At 33.3% G+C, this 20,172-nt stretch overlaps 1 protein-coding gene and 1 long non-coding RNA gene across 4 annotated transcripts in view; both read left to right on the forward strand.

Annotated features, from left to right (window-relative positions):
* Positions 1 to 19,081, forward strand: part of LOC139497211 (uncharacterized) — a 47,208-nt gene extending 28,127 nt beyond the window's left edge. For 2 of the 3 annotated variants that reach the window (XM_071285328.1, XM_071285327.1), the window contains 6 exons: positions 9,476 to 9,929; positions 11,153 to 11,928; positions 12,426 to 12,456; positions 16,227 to 16,498; positions 17,865 to 17,892; positions 18,538 to 19,081. In XM_071285328.1, the coding sequence (XP_071141429.1) occupies positions 9,476 to 9,929; positions 11,153 to 11,928; positions 12,426 to 12,456; positions 16,227 to 16,498; positions 17,865 to 17,892; positions 18,538 to 18,956 (1,980 nt within the window). In that variant the 3' untranslated portion in view covers positions 18,957 to 19,081. Of the gene's footprint in view, positions 1 to 9,475; positions 9,930 to 10,622; positions 10,645 to 11,152; positions 11,929 to 12,425; positions 12,457 to 16,226; positions 16,499 to 17,864; positions 17,893 to 18,537 lie in introns of all 3 variants that reach the window. The other variant, XM_071285329.1, reaches the window with a different exon arrangement.
* LOC139497227 (uncharacterized) lies at positions 1,263 to 8,458 on the forward strand. The gene is made up of 3 exons (XR_011657722.1): positions 1,263 to 1,767; positions 2,512 to 2,580; positions 8,195 to 8,458. It is a non-coding gene; the product is annotated as an uncharacterized lncRNA (long non-coding RNA).
* Positions 19,082 to 20,172: the final 1,091 nt, after the last annotated feature.

A 20,172-nucleotide genomic window follows, 5' to 3' on the forward strand; every position in this document is an offset into this window, starting at 1 on the left:
TTAACGGACGTAATCAATGTATTTCTGGTAAATTAACAAGTCAGGGATTTCGTTACCATAAATTACTTAAAACCTTAACTAAATTCTTCCTAAATATAAAGATTCGGTTCTAAAGTTTGGTTGAACCTGTAGAAAACTTATTTCAAACGGGATAGCACATCCTCATTTTTACTGAAATGTTGTTTACTGTGCCCTGAAATATAGAAACGATCCTGGAAAACTTATTGATCCTTTTAAATAAACTTATTCTAAAAGGTTACCAATTCAACACTGTAATTAGATCATTGAATATTGTTTTTATTGGTATTAATATTGATTTTTTATGCCCCACCTACGATAGTAGAAGGGCATTATGTTTTCTGGTCTGTGCGTCCCTCCGTCCGTGCGTCCTTATGTGAGTCCTTCCGTCTGTGCGTCCATCCGTCCCATTTCAAGTTAAAGTTTTTGGTCAAGGTAGTTTTTGAAGAAGCTAAAGTCCAATCAACTTGAAACTTAGTACACATGTTCCTTATGATATGATCTTTCTTATTTTAAAACAAAATTAATCTTTTGAACCCATTTTCATGGTCCACTGAACATAGAAACTAAAAGTGTGAGTTTCAGGTTAAAGTTTTTGGTCAAGGTAGTTTTCAAAGAAGTTAAAGTCCAATCAACTGGAAACTTAGTACACATGTTCCCTTTTGGTATATCAATTTACTTTTAAGGCCAAATTAGATTTTTTACCCAATTTCACGGTCCATTGAACATGGAAAATGATAATGCGAGTGGGACATCCGTGTACTTTGGACACATTCTTGTTTATCAGTAAATTAAAAGCAAACTAAATATTATTTCATATACAAATACACATTCATGGATCTACAGTCTGTCCATGCCTGTATCTTGGCATTGTACAAGGTCCTGTTTTTCTCTGACTGTTTATGACGTCTTCAAACTAAATCCATTGGATGTGTATTGATTGATAATTTAGTCTTAGATGCATGATTTTTTATTAGTTGTTAGTGGCTTTGAGTACTCTCAGATCTGTACTTGGTGTCTCTTTGTTGTTGGGATGTACAAGTATCTGGCCACGTCCACTTGTATTTGTAGTATTTGTATCTATCTGATGGGTTAAGCCTTTTTCAACTGACTTTAATAGTTCATCTCTATGTTGTACTGTTACACCCCTGTCCCATGTTAGGGGAGGGTTGGGATCCCACTATCATGTTTAACCCCGCTACATTCTGTTTATATGGGACAACATCCCTAATGCGCCTTGAAATGAGGAACTCAAAAGTCACGCACGTGTAAAGAAAAAATCTCTGTGTAGTGATATTGGACATGTTTCTATTTTTAGCAAATGACTGAACTTAATTATTTGTGGTGATTAGGAAAGTAGAGGAACATAGAATAAATGTGTAAAAACTATGGAGCTATTGAATGTATTCAAAGTATTAAATTTTCAAAGAACTTATTGTGTTAAAAAGGGGATATTTTACCACAAGGAGCCGCATCACAACAGGATGTTCGGGGTTTGCTAATTTACGGAAAAAGTAATCGCACTTCGTACCCCGAAAATTTAACCACATATGTGAAAATGTCACAGCTTCGAAACAAGCTATCATACATATCCAAGTTAAGGATATGGACTGAGCTACAGGAAAAAACGTTACCATTACCGCCTATGTAAAAACAATTAAAGATTTTGACCCAAATTAGAAGCTCAATTCCAGAGGTTGTCAGACTGATTTATGGATGATTTCACCTTGTACATCACCGAAAATGATGGTAAGTAGTTTTTTATTTATACCTATATAATATTAATTGTTTAAGATAAATGTTATTGATAAAGATCAGCAAAAACTCAAGAAAATTTTCGCTTTTAAAATGCATTACTAGCACGGGGCTGAACACTTGTTTTAGGCACAATCATAAATTTGTTTACTTCCGAGAGATCCGAAAGGAATGTGTTTACTACATTGAAAAGGCAAGAAATAACTTTTAAATATAACTAAATTGTAAGTAAACATGACACAATATAGTCTTTGTTATGTAATATCACTCTGGTCTACAGGAATACCTGATAATCAAGGGAGATAACACACTTCATACGAGTAATGTGAGATTCATCATCGCGTGTGCCTTTATCCAATGATTTGACCCCTGGTCAGTAGATATCATATGCACAAAAAAAAGAGACAAAAACAGTTACATGTTTTTAGAAAATCATGAATTATTATTTTAATGCACATGAGCAAAACAAAGGATATTGTCATTTCTCAGTGAAAAAGGGGGAGGGTCAAACCTTCTTGGAAAACAATATTTCTGCACCTATTCAACTATTAAGCTAGTTAGCTACTACCCATGGTTCTAATACAAAAGGTTTAAATGGAGGTGGCTAAGCCACAAGGGAAAAGCATTTGTCTTTCTTTGTGATTAAACTTTCAAGAATAGATTTTTCTCTCTCAATAATACTTATGTATTTAAATCAAATGATAACACAGCCTGAGTATTTTTTTTGTCTTATTTCAGTTCCAGACATATCATTATTTTTCAACCTGAGATGGCAAACTAGAGGTTTTAAAAAGTCCTGAATAACTGGTAAGCATTTTGTTTTATTAATCAAGCTCTAATTGTTTATTTCTGGTATTTATGCAATTGAAATTACAGTCGGTATGTTAAAAATATGCTAATATGAAAACTGTTGCTATGGTCTTGGTATTAAATGAAAAGGCTTAGTTACAGATCATTTGGACTCAATATTTCGAGTTAAATCTTGCGGCAACTGTTTCTCACGTAACACTGCAAACTATATTTAGCACTATTTTGATCTGTCGATATTTAATGACGCCATAATACATGTGATGTCACAATGTTTCCGTTAAGACCTCATGTGGATTTCTCACTGATAAAAGGTTTTCACTGAAAAACATGTAAAAAACATTTTTTCTCAAATGGAATTATGTGAAAGGACAAGTTTTGAAAATTTGCACTATATTGCACTCTAATTATATGATACGGATGACTTTCCCAGTAGTTTAGAGCGGTTTCAACAGTATTAAATACAAGATTTCCACTAGTAAGAATAATTATTTTGGTGTTGGGTTTTTTATAAAACCTTCAGTTTTGCATAATTTCTCTGTCAAAATGCACTTTAAGGGCATATCCAACAGTTTATTTCTGACGGTGAGAATTTTTCCCCTTTAAGATATTTTATTCTTCAATTGACAGAGAATCGAATTTTGCCCAAAAAAATATATGTTGTCGATTTCGTTTTTGCAAAAAATGCTGGTGAAAATTGAACATTTTTGGAATTTTGGAGTAAAAAACGTTTTTTATTTAAAAAATTTAAATATGATTTTTTAATCAAAATATACTTATATAATTGGGCTCAAATTGAAGCAAAATAATTCAAGATGGTTAGAAAAATCTAACTTGACCATTTAAAGAATTAATTCTTACTCAAATAAAGCCAAAAACGTCATGGTTACCCCCAAAAACGGTAAGAAATGAACATTTGAAATGCACATTTTAGATTTTTTTAAATGTTTCTAATGGTGTCGATTTGACCAAAGTAAGATATGTTATTCTTTGAAAAAAATGGAACGTCATAACGTTTTGAAAAATATTTGTCACCGTACTCGTTTTTGAGAAAAATCGAGTAATATCATACTGTTTACTCAATCCCTTCCGTAAGCCTCACAAATTGCGCCAAAAATAAGACGTTTCGGAACGTAACGTTATAGTTCCCGCTAATTTTTCATAGGCAGTGCGACGGTGTTGCAGACAAATGTATTTTTACACTGTGACTTTGTTGGATAGTTGTCTCGACAGCAGTCATGTCGCCTCTTCTTCTATATAGTGGACCAGTATATGAACGAGATAATAATTCAGTTAGCTCTACTATAGTGTTCGTCAAAATTGTGAAACCCGGGTGTGAAACATGCAAACCATTAACCCAAATAATTCAGTCGTTATATTCCGCTGATCTACGATTACTACCTAGCAAGTAGGAGAGATCGATTACGGGGAGGTACTGAATTATTCGGTTTAGCAAACCATGGAATAACAAACTATTAAAATAGTCCCCGGCTATCGTATACGGTATTTCATCCCTCTTTTACAACAAACGAATTACACGTTAGAAGTCCGTTTCTGTGTGTCGGTCTATAGTACAAAGCAGGGTTAATATTCATATTATATTTACATTTGATGTTTTTCATTTAATATGCCACTTGACGTCCGTCGTCATTATTTATTTTACCGTTACTTTACAAAGAAGTGTGTCTTACACTGATTTACATTACACTGTCTATATAATTTCACATATCGAAATCAATATAGAGCACGTGAAATTTTGCAACCAAACACTTGTCTAAAATCTCACCCACTCCGTATTATATATTCCTGTTGCATTTTTTGGCTTTTTCTCTTTACAGGCTTCTAGCTATAACAAAAATCTGTATGTTGACTCTTAGTGTTTTGAGTTATATGTGTCGTTGGTTTGCTGACGTATTAATGTATACCTTTAAAATCTTTATCATTAAAAATGGATTGATTTGGTATAGAAATATTCCGTCTCTGGACTGCTCCTGTCCGACAGTTACGTGTATATATTTGCTAAAATTGGGTGCGGCCGTTTAGCTGCTTGGATGTATAAATTTGAAGCCTCATTTAGTCGAAATAAAAATGTCGTAATATCAGATGCACAGAGTAAGGAGAGTTTCGCGCTATCTATACGCTAAAATACCATCTAAATAAATGATTGAAGGGATAAAGGAACTTCGAATAAAATCTATAAACAACAAAGGTCACATGAAAATTGAAGTTGCTCCTTTTGCAGTTGTAGATGAAAACATACTTTGATGAACAAAACAGATCAGTTTGACATTAACTTGAGCATAAACAAAACGACCGAAAAATGTTGAATGTTAAAATAAATTGTGGACATTTTTTCGTGTGTTTTTGCTTTTATGACATATTTACTATAATTTATATAAGTATATGAAATTGAAACTGTGACAGTATTTTTTTCACCTAAACGAGCCTGACTGCCGTGGTTTTACGCTTCAATATATGAGTTATTGCATATATACACAATGGAAATTGTTTTCTGTTCTACTGCCCTCTACATAGTTTGGCTGTATACAATATTGTAACCACTGATGTAGACTACTAGAGTGGGGCGCTCATATTCGCCGTGGACACAATTACGCCGTTTTATAATTTTAAGGTGTAAAACTTCAAAAGATGGTTGAAATGGAAGAAATATGCCGATTAATTATATTTTTAAAACAAATATGGTTATTTTTGAAAATGAGACATAATTTCGGAAAGGACAGAAAAACGGACATGAAAAAAAAAATTCAAAGAAATATTTCTTAGTTATTTTCTTGACTGATTGCCCAAAATTTCAGTTTTTTACACCTTTCAAATGTCTGCTATTCATCTATAATGAAATTTATTTGATAAATATTGTTTAAAGCTGCAGTTATTTGGTTTAAAATAGATATGCAAAAACGGCGAATATGTGTCCCCCGTTGACAAAAAATCAGGAAATTTCAAACACCCTTTAATCACACTTTTCAGATGATTTTTCTCAAAACAAACACGTTTTCAAGCTAAGAATAATTTGCATTTGAAGTTATCTTCATATAGAAATATCAGTATACTTCAAAAACATAAAGACCTGAACATATATTATATATTGAAGAAAACATGGAAATATATGGTGAAATTGAGCACCCCACTCTATATTATTATTGATTATTCAAAAAAGTGAATTCAAAGAGAAAGATGCGGAAAGAAATTCTAAAATTTTCGTTTTTAAAATAAGATATAAAATAAAAATAAAAAACCAAAACTGGAACACTGTTTGAGGCAATTATCAGTTGAGAACTAATGATTATGCATCACTATATGAAACTGATGAATTTATTGCTGCCGTGCTCCAGTGGCAAATATATCACGCATATCTACGACGAGGCGAGAGTGGATCGATTGATACATTATCAAGATATAAAGAGTGTACTAGCGGTAAAACGTATGCCGTACTAGATAAAGTTGAATGATGATCAAAATCGTGAGTAAAGCTATTAGCCCCCCCCCCCCCCTTCCCCATTTTGAATTATGGTATTTTGTCAAAGGCTGTTTTTTTCCCATCATGTTATGGACCTACTGACTGAAAAGGGCGTGTCTAATTAGTAAAGACACCTACACTGGTTTTTTTTGTGTTTTATTTTTTAATTATATTTGTTTCCTCATACATAAGTTAACACCATCGGATATTTTCTACTTGTATGTCAGTGTATATATTACAATGTTTTCCTATTTCAATATTTTTTTATTACTGTGTCATCTTTTGTTTTACATAGTTTACCGGTTAAAGTTCATATTCATTTAAAGAGCTACTGTATATCTATTAGCACTTCAACGCAAAGCTAGATGCATGATAAATGCTATTTTACGCCGTATTTATTTTTTCTCAAGTAACCTTTTTTTCATCTTTCTCAAGTAAAACCAAACTTTAAGTTTTCTATCCTGAATGACAAAATCTCGGAAAAAGTTGATAAAAAACTAATTACAATTTCTGTTACTTTCTTATGCAATAATAAATCATTATGCATTTGCTCTCGTTGTTTTCTTCTGTATTGAAGATAATTTAATAAAACGGAAACTTAAAAGTGAGTATGGTCTAGTAATCATTATGATTAAGATAATTGCAGTTCTTTCATAATAGACCAAATGGACAAAGATATCTTTTAGTTTTGAATTCTAGTTCTGCTAATATTCTGTATGATTTTTTTGCCGATTCCCGCCGTGCCATTTCCAATGAGGAAAGAAACCGCTCTTTCCAAACGGCCATTATGACGTCGTTGAAACACCGTGAAATTACGGGAAACAATAGACGACGTTTACGTTTGTTATTACCTCCCCTGAAACTGTTGGATATGCCCTTAAGGCACAAGAAAATTTTATAGAATTCTTTATCAGACAGGCCTCTACATTATCATTTTTTCTTACTTGTCCCTTCGGACAAGTTGCAAGAAAATCAACTTGTCCGAACTCATAACTCACTTGTCCGAATTTATAATTGAAAATTCTCCATATTGATTATACATGTTATATGCAATAATAACACTTGCCCTTTGGTTGTACCTAATAAAGATCAATAAAGGGAGCATTTTGTTATGTTATATGAATACTACACCAAAATTCATTTTATTATTTCAGACTGAAGGATATTTTGCAAGACTGAGCTCTCTAACACATTGTCACTATCATGTGTCGTTCATTAAATCATATCTCTTCCCATACCACTAGGTTCTCCTATTCATGGACCTATATTCATTCTGAAGTGGTGGAATGGTTTAAATATACCTGGCACCTTGTTTGCAAATAAATCTTTTTAATTTATTGATGGTGCCAAACAAGATTTTACAATTTGTCTTGATTTTTACATACATTGATATATGATCATGAAGTACATAAAACATTTTAGTAAAACATCTGCCTTTTTAGATTTTATCTAATTTTTCCATCTTAACTTATTATTTTAACTAATAGATCTTATTAAATAATACCTTTTTAAATTTAGTATTATGCCTAAAAGCAAAATCAAATGAAACAAACTTTAATTTAAAATTTTAAAGTTAAGGTAAAACTCCATATCATGCATATGGAGGTGCTCCTAATTCAAGAGGCTTATACTAAGAAGAAACATTTACATTTGGTTTCCTTCCCCTTACTTATTTTCCCCTGGTCAATGGCTGCCAGCATGTTCAAATACGTTCAATCAGAGACATAATATACAAGTTTATATGTCTCTGGTTCAATCCACGAATATTTATTTCATTTTGTATGATCAATAAAACAATCATTCATATTTTTAGGAATGTATAAGTCTTGAATTTGATCTATTAACATCTGACATTGATTTTTTTACTTGTCCCATCGGACAAGTAGTATGATGAATCTACTTGCCCGACACCTATTTCCACTTGTCCCGGACAATCGGACAAACGGTAATGTCGAGCCCTGTCAGAGTCTGTGTATTGTAATTAAAGGTTATAATCAGAAGTTTTGTCCTTGATTTGACTAGTGGAGGTAATCTGGAAGAAATTACTTATACATACTCATTGTATTCAAAATAAATGAATATAGCGATGAAAGTGTCATTGCCTTATAGTGCTAAAACAACTTTGTTTTTTTTCAGAAATGGACAAAAATACAAAGATTTATTCAGAATATTATACCGATGAAGATCACATAAAAATATTTGGATAAATCAGAAGTATGGATTACAATATGGGACAACATCCCTAATGCGCCTTGAAATGAGGAACTCAAAAGTCACGTGTAAAGAAAAAATCTCTGTGTAGTGATATTGGACATGTTTCTATTTTTAGCAAATGACTGAACTTAATTATTTGTGGTGATTAGGAAAGTAGAGGAACATAGAATAAATGTGTAAAAACTATGGAGCTATTGAATGTATTCAAAGTATTAAATTTTCAAAGAACTTATTGTGTTAAAAAGGGGATATTTTACCACAAGGAGCCGCATCACAATAGGATGTTCGGGGTTTGCTAATTTACGGAAAAAGTAATCTCACTTCGTACCCCGAAAATTTAACCACATATGTGAAAATGTCACAGCTTCGAAACAAGCTATCATACATATCCAAGTTAACGATATGGACTGACCTACAGGAAAAAACGTTACCATTACCGCCTATGTAAAAACAATTAAAGATTTTGACCCATATGTGCCTATCCCAAGTCAGGTGCCTGCTATTCAGTGGTTGTCGTTTGTTTATGTGTTACATGTTTGTTTTTTCGTTCATTTTTTACATAAATAAGGCCGCTAGTTTTCTTGTTTGAATTGTGTTACGTTGCCATTTCGGGGCCTTTTATAGCTGACTATGCGGTATTGGCTTTGCTCATCGGTGACCTATAGTTGTTAATTTCTGTATCATTTCGTCTCTAGTGTAGAGTTGTCTTATTGGCAATCATACCACATCTTCTTTTATATCTACAAATAAGGTACTATGGCCAGAAACGACAGTGGACTCCTAATTGGAAAAATCCCCCTTAATGATGAGTTTTTTTCACATTTCTCTCATTTTTGCCTATTATCAATTTAACAGTAACAGATCAAGAGAAACTTTAATGAGCAAAACTGATCAATATGGCCAGATATACAAAACAGAAAATACTTCTGGTCCACATTTATCAAACTTGGCCGCAATCATCATTACGGCAATTAGTTTTAAAAGATTGCTGACATGGCTTAAAATAGAATATAGGAGTAAGATGCAAGTTTTGTCTTTTATCTTGTAAAACACTGTATTCTATAAAAATATTTAAAAAGCATGCATTGTTTGTAAAATTCTTTTACTATTTTTTACTCTTTTTACTTTACTATCATCGACTTTTTAAAAAAAAATGTAATTTTAAAAATTGATAATGTCATATCGTAAATTATCACTTTGAAGGAGGATGTGGAGTCCAGGCGTGAGGAGTTGTACAATGGAGTAGAGGAATTGTTTAAGGACCACGAGGGACGAAACCATCTTGTCCTAACACAACGGATATTTGTCAATGCAAGGGATAACACAGATACAGAAATTGAAGTCCTGAAGAAAGCCATCACAGAACTTACGTTTGAACATCCTTGTTGGGGGGAGAAGATGCCCAACGCTTGTGTTCCCCTTGAACTCGAGATAGCAGAGCTAGTGGCAGAAGGAAAACAAATCTTGTCATTGAAGGATGTAGAAGAATTGAATGCCATAAGCAAGGTGTCTGTACTGTCCCCTGACCAACTCAAAGATTTCCTAAATTTCCACCACTCCTTGGGGAAGATTGTATACTTTGATACTCCACAGCTTAAAGATTTCGTAATCATCAACCCCTTACTCATGGTGGAGGTTATGAGGTCTTTTGTGACAGGTATGTATATCACTACTTAGTATGAAGGTTATGAAGTCCTTTGTGGTAGGTAATAATATCACTACTTAGTATGAAGGTTATGAAGTCCTCTGTGATAGGTATTAATATCACTACTTAGTATGAAGGTTATGAAGTCCTCTGTGATAGGTAATAATATCACTACTTAGTATGAAGGTTATGAAGTCCTTTGTGACAGGTATTAGTATCACTACTTAGTATGAAGGTTATGAAGTCCTCTGTAATAGGTATTAATATCACTACTTAGTATGAAGGTTATGAAGTCCTCTGTGATAGGTAATAATATCACTACTTAGTATGAAGGTTATGAAGTCCTCTGTGATAGGTATTAATATCACTACTTAGTATGAAGGTTATGAAGTCCTCTGTGATAGGTAATAATATCACTACTTAGTATGAAGGTTATGAAGTCCTTTGTGATAGGTATTAATATCACTACTTAGTATGAAGGTTATGAAGTCCTTTGTGGTAGGTAATAATATCACTACTTAGTATGAAGGTTATGAAGTCCTTTGTGATAGGTATTTATGTCAATACTTATTATGGAGGTTAGGGGCCTTTATGACACTTATTTATCTCCATACTTATTAAAGAGGTTATGAGTTCCTTTATGTGAATACTTATCGTGGAGGTTTTGATTTGTGACAGGTATTCATGTCATTGCAAATTATGAAGGTTATGAGGTCCTTTGTGACAGGTATTCATGTCATTCCAAATAATGAAGGTTATGAGATCCTTTGTGACAGGTATTTATGTCATTCTAAATTATGAAGGTTATGAGATCCTTTGTGACAGGTATTTATGTCATTCCAAATTATGAAGGTTATGAGATCCTTTGTGACAGGTATTTATGTCATTCTAAATTATGAAGGTTATGAGGTCCTTTGTGACAGGTATTTATGTCATTCCAAATTATGAAGGTTATGAAATCCTTTGTGACAGGTATTTATGTCATTCCAAATTATGAAGGTTATAAGATCCTTTGTGACAGGTATTTATGTCATTCTAAATTATGAAGGTTATGAGATCCTTCATATTTTGCTTAAAACAAGATTAAATTTGCTTTCAAGTGAACATTGATTAATTACATATTTATCCTTAGTTGCATTCAAGTTGGTTGGTCTCTGGTGGATAGTTGTTACATTGGCAATCAAACCACATCATCCTCTTTTTAAAGCGTTTTTTATGTTTTTTATATTTTGCAGATAAAGTATTTTGGCCAGAGGAAAAGAAAATTCATGAAACTTTTAAAAGAATGTCAAAATATGGGACCATAAGACGGGAAGACCTCTTTCTAATCTGGGAGCAAAAAGATTTCAGTGCAATATTGCCATACAAAGAGTTCATATTTAACAGCTTGATTTATTTAGATATCCTAGCAGAGCAACGGAGATATGATACATCTACAGGAAGTCGGTTACCAGTGGAAAACTTCTTTGTTCCCTGTATGGTTACAGAGAGAAATACCACCAACTTCATGGACAAAGAATGTACACCAGAGAGAGCTATATGCTTAGCGTTTTTATTTAAGGGCACTATTATACCACCAGCCCTACCAAATCGTCTGATCAGTGCATGTCTTAGCATGTGGACCGTGAAGCAGTATGAAGGGAGACAACTCCTGTTCTCAGGATTTATTGGTTTATCATTTGACAAATCACATGATATCGTTGTATGCGTTGAGGGCAACAAGATTCTCCTTTACATCGTTCACAGAACCTCCTCCGGGTTAATCGTACCTGATATAGCTACAGGTGTTAAAGAATGCCTGGTTGTAACAATGGAAAGAATCTCAGATTTCTACCACTCCACAGTCCATGCAAAACGCAGCCAACAATCGCCATTTCACATTGAATATTCATGTTCAAATTTAAAATGCTTCATCAGTGCAGAAGAAGCCAAGCAGACCAATGGATGGATTTGTGACAAACATAACCAAACACACAAAAGAAGACACTGGCGCGTTTGGAATCAAGATCAGGTGTGTTTTACATATCAGGGAAACAATCAAATGAGTAACATAATCAAATTATACACACATTAATCATAGAATATAATAAGAATCCAAGAGTCAAACAAGTAATTGTATTATAGTTAATATATAATTATTTTATAGTCTTGAGCATTATCTTGCAGACTTTGTATCAATTTATAATCATGATGTTCAAATTATGCTGCCTAAAAATATTCTTTAGAATTAATTTATAATCGTTTTCTCTGTTCATTAATCTATCTGTGTGTCTGTTCTTCCATTCCTTCGTGTATCAAACGTTTTTCACATAAAAAGTAAGTATAACCTTGCTTGATCAAAACACAGATGAAAGATAAACATCAAAGGAAGAACAAAAGATTATATATTTTTGTCTCAAAATGACGGCTGTTTAATACCAGTTGAATTAAATTAAATATAATGCGCATTTAAAACATATTTATAATATTTCATTCGAAATAATAATTTTCATATTGATTTTTCTGCAGACAAAAGAACAGTGTGAAGAGGAATGTCAAGGTAAATATTGTAACACTTCAAAATAATTCCAATCTTTAGAAACGTGTTCATAATAATTCCAATCTGTAGAAACGTGTGTTTGTGTATACGTGTCCCTCTATTGACTTTAAATTATGAATTGTGTTGTGAAACCGGTTGATCTGTAAATTTAAGTGTCCCTCAATGTTGATCTGTTTGTTTAAGTGTCCCTCTGTGTACTTTACATTGTGACTTGTGTTGTGAAACCTGTTGATCTGTTTGTTTAAGTGTCCCTCTATGTACTTTAATTTGTGACTTGTGTTGTGAAACCTGTTGATCTGTAAATTTAAGTGTCCCTCAATGTTGATCTGTTTGATTAAGTGTCCCTCTGTGTACTTTACATTGTGACTTGTGTTGTGAAACCTGTTGATCTGTTTGTTTAAGTGTCCCTCTATGTACTTTAATTTGTGACTTGTGTTGTGAAACCTGTTGATCTGTAAATTTAAGTGTCCCTCAATGTTGATCTGTTTGATTAAGTGTCCCTCTGTGTACTTTACATTGTGACTTGTGTTGTGAAACCTGTTGATCTGTTTGTGTAAGTGTCCCTCTATGTACTTTAATTTGTGACTTGTGTTGTGAAACCTGTTGATCTGTAAATTTAAGTGTCCCTCAATGTTGATCTGTTTGATTAAGTGTCCCTCTGTGTACTTTACATTGTGACTTGTGTTGTGAAACCTGTTGATCTGTTTGTTTAAGTGTCCCTCTGTGTACTTTACATTGTGACTTGTGTTTTGAAACCTGTTCATCTGTTTGTTTAAGTGTCCCTCTATGTACTTTAGATGGTGACATGTGTTGTGAAACCTGTTGATCTGTTTGTATAAATTTCCCTCTTTGTACTTTAATTTGTGACTTGTGTTTCGAAACCTGTTGATCTGTATATTTAATTGTTCCTCAATGTACTTTAAATATTGACTTGTGGTGTGAAACCTGTTCATCTGTTTGTTTAAATGTCCCTCTGTGTACTTTAAATGATGACATTTGATGTGAAACCTGTTGATCTGTTTGTTTAAGTGTCCCTCTATGTACTTTAAATGGTGACATGTGTTGTGAAACCTGTTCATCTGTTTGTATAATTGTCCGTCTATGTACTTTAAATGGTGACTTGTGTTGTGAAACCTGTTGATCTGTTTGTTTAAGTGTCCCTCTATGTACTTTACATTGTGACTTGTGTTGTGAAACCTGTTCATCTGTTTGTTTAAGTGTCCCTCTATGTACTTTAGATGGTGACATGTGTTGTGAAACCTGTTGATCTGTTTGTATAAATTTCCCTCTTTGTACTTTAATTTGTGACTTGTGTTTCGAAACCTGTTGATCTGTATATTTAATTGTTCCTCAATGTACTTTAAATATTGACTTGTGGTGTGAAACCTGTTCATCTGTTTGTTTAAATGTCCCTCTGTGTACTTTAAATGATGACATTTGATGTGAAACCTGTTGATCTGTTTGTTTAAGTGTCCCTCTATGTACTTTAAATGGTGACATGTGTTGTGAAACCTGTTCATCTGTTTGTATAATTGTCCGTCTATGTACTTTAAATGGTGACTTGTGTTGTGAAACCTGTTGATCTGTTTGTTTAAGTGTCCCTCTATGTACTTTACATTGTGACTTGTGTTGTGAAACCTGTTCATCTGTTTGTTTAAGTGTCCCTCTATGTACTTTAGATGGTGACATGTGTTGTGAAACCTGTTGATCTGTTTGTATAAATTTCCCTCTTTGTACTTTAATTTGTGACTTGTGTTTCGAAACCTGTTGATCTGTATATTTAATTGTTCCTCAATGTACTTTAAATATTGACTTGTGGTGTGAAACCTGTTCATCTGTTTGTTTAAATGTCCCTCTGTGTACTTTAAATGATGACATTTGATGTGAAACCTGTTGATCTGTTTGTTTAAGTGTCCCTCTATGTACTTTAAATGGTGACATGTGTTGTGAAACCTGTTCATCTGTTTGTATAATTGTCCGTCTATGTACTTTAAATGGTGACTTGTGTTGTGAAACCTGTTGATCTGTTTGTTTAAGTGTCCCTCTATGTACTTTACATTGTGACTTGTGTTGTGAAACCTGTTCATCTGTTTGTTTAAGTGTCCCTCTATGTACTTTAAATTGTGACTTGTGTCGTGAAACCTGTTGATCTGTTTGTTTACGTGTCCCTCTATTGACTTTAAATGGTGACTTGTGCTGTGAAACCTGTTCATCTGTTTGTTTAAGTGTCCCTCTGTGTACTTTAAATGGTGACTTATGCTGTGAAACCTGTTCATCTGTTTGTATAAATATCCCTCTATGTACTTTAGATGGTGACATGTGTTGTGAAACCTGTTGATCTGTTTGTTTAAGTGTCCCTCTGTGTACTTTACATTGTGACTTGTGTTGTGAAACCTGTTCATCTGCTTGTTTATGTGTCCCTCTATGTACTTTAAATGGTGACTTGTGCTGTGAAACCTGTTCATCTGTTTGTTCAAGTGTCCCTCTGTGTACTTTAAATGGTGACTTGTGCTGTGAAACCTGTTCATCTGTTTGTATAAATGTCCCTCTATGTACTTTAGATGGTGACTTGTTTTGTGAAACCTTTTGATCTGTTTGTATAAATGTCCCTCTATGTACTTTAATTTGTGACTTGTGTTGTGAAACCTGTTGATCTGTATATTTAGTTGTTCCTCAATGTACTTTAATTATTGACTTGTGATGTGAAACCTGTTCATCTGTTTGTATATGTGTCCGTCTATGTACTTTAGATGGTGACATGTGTTGTGAAACCTGTTCATCTGTTTGTATAAGTGTTCCTCTATGTAATTTAAATGGTGACTTGTGTTGTGAAACCTGTTGATCTGTTTGTATAAGTGTCCCTCTATGTACTTTAAATGGTGACTTGTGTCGTGAAACCTGTTGATCTGTTTGTATAAATGTCCCTCTATGTACTTTAAATTGTGACTTGTGTTGTGAAACCTGTTCATCTGTTTGTTTAAGTGTTCCTCTGTGTACTTTAAATTGTGACTTGTGTTGTGAAACCTGTTGATCTGTATGTTTACATTTCCCTCTATTGACTTTAAATGGTGACATGTGTTGTGAAACCTGTTCATCTGTTTGTTTCAGTGTCCCTCTGTGTACTTTAAATTGTGACTTGTGTCGTGAAACCTGTTGATCTGTTTGTTTACGTGTCCCTCTATTGACTTTAAATGGTGACTTGTGCTGTGAAACCTGTTCATCTGTTTGTTTTTGTGTCCCTCTGTACTTTAAATGGTGACATGTGTTGTGAAACCTGTTCATCTGTTTGTTAATGTTTCCCTATATGTACTTCAAATGGTGACTTGTGTTGTAAAATATGTTGATTTTCGAAAGCTAGTATCTAGTAGGAAATTTTGTTTACATTTTGTACTTGTTTATTCTTATTTTACTTTTAAGGGACTTAGTTTGCCTTCCGGTTGACATTACATTGTCTGCAGTTAAAGTTTTTAAAACAATTTTTAGATTCATAAACTATCCTAGATTTTTACCAAACTTGGACAGAAGCTTCTTACAATCAAAATATAGTATTGAGAGGAATATTTTTATTAATGTTTTTCCACATTTTTGTTGAGTTTGCGATTAACAGCAAAAGTAGCTGAGAAACTGGGTTCCACGGAACCCTTACATATTTTTTCAAGCACTTTTCCTCATGTTTAGATGTTTGAGTAATGCACATCATATAATAATCTGAATTTATGTTTTAATGATGTTTTTGAAGGTAAAAATCATGATTGCATTGTGTATTTCAGGGTTAAGTGATGACGCTTTAAGCAAGACACCAAGTGATATTGAACTGTTGCGTTTTTCAAACCACTGCGAATCAAATAAAATGCATGAATTAGTTACACATCTTGGAATGCTTGGGATATGGAAAGATGTCGAATACAATCATCCTAAAGATATACAGGTAGCCAAATTTTTGCTGTTATCAAAGTGGAAAGAGATAAAAGCTAAATCCAATTTCAAAACTTTGTCAGAAGCTCTGATCAACATGGGTATATCGACCCATGTTTTGTGTCAAGTAAGTTTGTACATAGTTTTTTAAATACTCTTTCATTTTGTCTTTGAATGAAACACTGTTAGTTTTATTATTCTTTGAAGACAAATGTATTGAAATTTTCCAATAAATTTATAAGACACCAACATGACCAAGGTTTTAATCAAAGTAAATAAAAGGAAAAGACAAAAAAATGTAAAGTCAAACAGCAATTCTTGACAACTGTATCAAGTATAATCACAGATTGTACAAGCAACCAAAAGGAACCAATCAATACACTTAGGTCCACTGAAACTGTGAGACAGTCCTGCTTTTCTGTTGACAGTTGTCGTCTTGCTCCTGAAGTATGTAACAATATGTCAGCCATTGAATGCACAATTTGGGAGTTATAGAATTCCTAGAAATCTAGTATGATATTGAAATTGATGAATAGGAATAAGACAACGGTGGAATTGCTGCTAAAAACCAATCTGACTAATATAGAGAAAGTTGCATTCTAGCATTTATGATTTCAGCACTTGCCTTACAAACATGCTAACAAAGTGTCCGTTTCATAATAACTCTGACGTATGTCAAAATACATTTCCATTTGTGTCCCTGCATTTACGCATGAACTGTTCAACCAAAGTTTCCCAAATTTTAATATGTTGTTACTGATGACAAAATGGAGGTCAAGTTCAATAATGACGATTTTGACTTTTACCGTTCAGGAGTTATGGTTCTTGAAAGATTGAAAAATGGCATTTCCATTCCTGTCCGTGCATTTACGCATGAACTGTTCAACCAAACCTTCCCAAATTTTAATATGTTGTTACTGATGACAAAATGTAGGTCAAGTTCAATAATGACCATTTTGACTTTTACCGTTCAGGAGTTATGGTTCTTGAAAGATTGAAAAATGGCTTTTGCAGTCGTGTCCGTGCATTTACACATGAACTGTTCAAAGAAAGCTTTTCAAATTTTAATATGTTGTTACTGATCATGCTGATGACAAAATGGAGGTCAAGTTCAATAATGACAATTTTGACTTTTACCGTTCAGGAGTTATGGTTCTTGAAAGATTGAAAAATGGCTTTTCCAGTCGTGTCCGTGCATTTACTCATGAACCATTCAACCTAAGCTTTTCAAATTTTAATATGTTGATACTGATGACAAAATGGAGGTTAAATTTGATATTGACGATTTTCACTTTCACTGTTCATCAGTTATGGTTCTTGTGATATTGGCAGGATACAAATAAATGTTAATAAATCCGGTTTGCTGTCGTTGTGACAGCCTCTTGTTATGTTTGTTTCAGTAAATATATAACATCAAATATTGTTGTCAATAGGATTTTAATCTTTTTTTTTGTAAATACATAAAAGCAAATATTTATAATTTTTGTTTGCAGGTAAGAAGAATCATCAAAGCAGAAACAGGTAAGTAGAAATACAGTCACTTAATAAAATTAAAAATGAAAATTGGGAATTGTATCAAAGAGACAACAACCCGACCATAGAGCAGAAAACCGCTGAAGGTCACTGATGAGTTTCAGCTGGCCCCTTAACAACAATGTATACTAGTTCAGTAATAATGGACGTCATACTAAACTCGGAAACATATAAAAGAAACTAAAGTTAAAAATCATACATGACTAACAAAGACCAGAGTGTCCTGGCTAAGGACAAGAGGTCAAATATGTTTTTGAGATCTCAACCATACCCCTATACATCTAGACCATGAAGTAAAAAATCCAAACACAACACATTACGCACAGTAAACTCAGTTTAAAAAAGTCTGAGTCCGATTTAAGAAAAGGTAACAAAAGAGACTAATCAAAATGACAATGACACATTGATTAACAAAGGACTTCTCTGTCATTTTCTGACAACCCAGCTCCAGACCTCAATTAAACTGATTAAAAAAATAAACATGGTCTCTTTCTATTTACTGGGCTATAGGCTTAATTATCAGAATGAAAACATTAATAACAAGGTACTGCTTATTTCATATCATTTAAATCTTCACAGATCAATGAACTTAACAGTATTCTAAAAAGAAATAATTATAAAATAATGTTTCAGATATTCCAGCAGATTACTTGGATTTCATTCCAACGGATGAAATTCTAGATAAATTAGCTCCATTAATTGGTCAAGTGTTTTTCCAACTTGGCACTGAAATTGGACTATCAATTCCTGCCCTAGAAAATATACAGAGCAACAATCCTTTTGACTTAGCAGAACAGAATAGAGTCGTATTATTTAAGTGGAGAGAAGACCAACTAATCAAACCTACAATACGGGTCCTTATTCAGGCTTTAGTTAACATTGGGAGAGGTGCACGTTGTTTAGAAGAAGTTTTAAAGAATATTGATCTGAACACCCTTATAGTTTCACAACAATCGAGAGGTAAAGGGGCAATTCCAAAGAAACCAAAAATAAAACCAGAACAGGAATCACAGAGTCAGCGAAAGGTGTCAAAGACATGTACAATAGCTTGAATAGAAAATGGTAAACACAAATGTGCATTTAAAAAGGGAAAATATACTATAGGCAAAAGAAGTGAAAAATATTGTGCATAATTTAGCCTCATTGTTTGAAAGATAAGCTATGCTGTTAACAGTTATTTTTGTATTTCATTTCTTCGATGAGCATTCAACAGATCAATCCCCTGTTAATATACCCTGCTTTGAAAAAGGGAGTGTTTATTGTTTGACCTCTGTCTGTCCATCAATCAGTCCACCCAACAGTCAATCTGTCAGTCCATCAGTCCGATCGTCCCATGAATATTTTTTGTCACATCTTTCTCAGGAGCTACATTTAACACAACAATTTCTGAAATTTTGTAGCAGGGTTTATAAAAGTCAGCGTTACCATGTGTTGCGTTATCAGATTCATAATTGAACAATTTCCCGTTAGCCAAACACTTACATCATTGATCATCATTTTACACATAACATAAAAATTGAACATTTTCTTCACATTTTTCTCAGGAATTACATTACAAGGATTTTAGGGTTTATATAAGTCAACTATACCTTGTGCTGTGTTTTCAGATAAGACAACTTCCTGTTTACCTTAAAGTATTCGTTCATGAATATCATCAGTGAGCAGTAGGTCTCAGTTACACTTGTTCATTGTAAGGTTTAACACAAATAATTATAAGTGTATGTAAACCTCTTTAGTGAATTGTTTTCCTTTTTAACACACGGTTGACTGTTGTACCCCTATTGGTGACGTTTCTATCTATTATGTTTGTTTTTGTTTACACATTGTTGACAAGATAATTGAATTTAATATAACTCTCATACAAGTGGCAGCTAAAGCTAGCTTTAAAAAGTTATCAAAGGTACAAGGATTATAATTATATTAGTACGCCAGACGCACGTTTCCTCTACATAATACTCATCAGTGACACTCATATCAAAATATTATAAAGCCAAACATGTACAAAGTTGAAGAGCATTGAGGATCAAAAATTCTAAAAAGTATAAAACCAGGTTTAATCCACTTTTTTCTACATCAGACAGGAATATGACATTCGTTTGATGTGTTTGAGCTTTTGATTTTGCTATTTGATTAGGAACTTTCTGATTTGATTTTTTTTCAGAGTTCATTTTTTTGTGATTTCACTTTTTAGCTCACCTGGTCCAAATGGTCAAGTGAGCTTTTCTCATCATTTTGCGTCCGTCGTTAACTTTTACAAAAGTTTTCTCC

Source organism: Mytilus edulis, chromosome 12 (assembly GCF_963676685.1).
Source record: "Mytilus edulis chromosome 12, xbMytEdul2.2, whole genome shotgun sequence".
Taxonomy (NCBI): Eukaryota; Metazoa; Mollusca; class Bivalvia; order Mytilida; family Mytilidae; genus Mytilus; species Mytilus edulis.